The sequence below is a fragment of the Octopus bimaculoides genome, chromosome 28, assembly GCF_001194135.2.
Source record: "Octopus bimaculoides isolate UCB-OBI-ISO-001 chromosome 28, ASM119413v2, whole genome shotgun sequence".
NCBI lineage: Eukaryota > Metazoa > Mollusca > Cephalopoda > Octopoda > Octopodidae > Octopus > Octopus bimaculoides.
In genome coordinates this window covers 6138711-6140116 of record NC_069008.1, presented here as the reverse complement: position 1 = coordinate 6140116, position 1406 = coordinate 6138711, and the positions used below count along the sequence as shown (strand labels likewise).

The 1406-nt window shown below is 41.1% G+C and overlaps 1 protein-coding gene across 1 annotated transcript in view; it reads left to right on the top strand.

Moving 5' to 3' along the window:
• Nucleotides 1-1406, top strand: part of LOC106875119 (WD repeat-containing protein 70) — a 21148-nt gene that overhangs the window by 16045 nt on the left and 3697 nt on the right. The window contains exon 11 of the mRNA XM_052977752.1: nt 823-994. Coding sequence (XP_052833712.1) covers nt 823-994 — 172 coding nt within the window. The remainder of the gene's footprint in view (nt 1-822; nt 995-1406) is intronic.

Sequence of the window (1406 nt, the reverse complement as noted above, 5' to 3'; positions counted from 1 at the left end):
TGTCACAAACACACTCTTTCTTTCTTTCTCTCTTTTTTCTTTCTCTCTCTCTTTCTTTCTTTCTCCCTCTCTTTCTTTCTTCCTTTCTCTCTCCTTCACGCGCGTACGCACAGATTTGACTTCGCCATGTCAACAAACTTCAAAATTGGTAAAAGTTTATCGATTTTTACAGCTATACGTGGTGCCTCTCTGAGAAAAAGTTGACAAAAACACAGATAGGGTCATGAACAATGTCCTCCTAAAATTGGAGCGACATGCGTGCTAATTTGTGGACGTGCATAACCCACATCACGTACACACACACACAAACATCTTGTGTTTTATAGATATTGATATGTTAAGAGGTTAATTAAGACTTGGTTTTGCCAAAGTGCTTTGGTCAGCCCAATGCTATAGTAGAAGACACTTGACTTGACAACGCTATAGTAGATGACACATGACTTGGCATGCATTGGGATTGAACCATGAACCATGTGGTTGGAAAGCAAGCTTCTTACCACACGGCCATGCTGTTGTCGCCAACACAGATGGTGATGATGATGATAATGATGACAATGATCGTGATGATAATGATCATCATGGTGATGTCTGTGATGATGATGATGGTGGTGGTGGTGATGCTGGTAAAAATAATGATGATGATGATGAGGATGACAATGATAATGATGATGACTATGAGGAGGAGGAGGAGGAGGAAGATGACAATAATGATGATGTTGATGTCTGTGGTTGATGATGATGATGATGATGACGATGACAACATTTACGACCCTAATGATGTTAATACTGTTTTTTTTTCTCTCCCATCCGTAAACAACACAGGACTGACTGTGTGTTCAGTCCCAGTGACAAGATGGTGGTCACAGGAGTGTCTGTGGGCCGCAATGGAGGCAATGGGAAACTGATGTTCATGGAGCGTGACACTTTGAAGCCTGTCACTGAGATTGAGGTCTCCAACAGTGTAAGTCCCCGTATTATTGTTGTTGTTGTTGTTGTTGTTATTATTATTATTATGATTTTTATTATTATTATTATTATTATTGAGTGAGAGAGCAGTGCATGCCATCAAAGTGACACTGGGGTAAAATATATAAAGCCCAATATACCCATCATGACTACCCGTCTGATAAGGTACACCAGGCACATGCATCACAACCATATGTGCACAACATGGTGATCTCATATCAAGATAACCAGCGCATGACCTTGCAGGTGTGACCCAGTTAGAATTTTCTTCAGGTCGAGTTAGTAGCCCATCCTGCTCAAAAGGTCCCTGAATAAGGGTTGTTTAAGGATGTTGAACAAAACACCCATGTTTCCAAAGGTGAATTATTCAAACCCCAAAGAATTCCTCTCAACACATGGCTACGATGCTCCCCCACTACTTCTGCTCGTGATCAGAGATG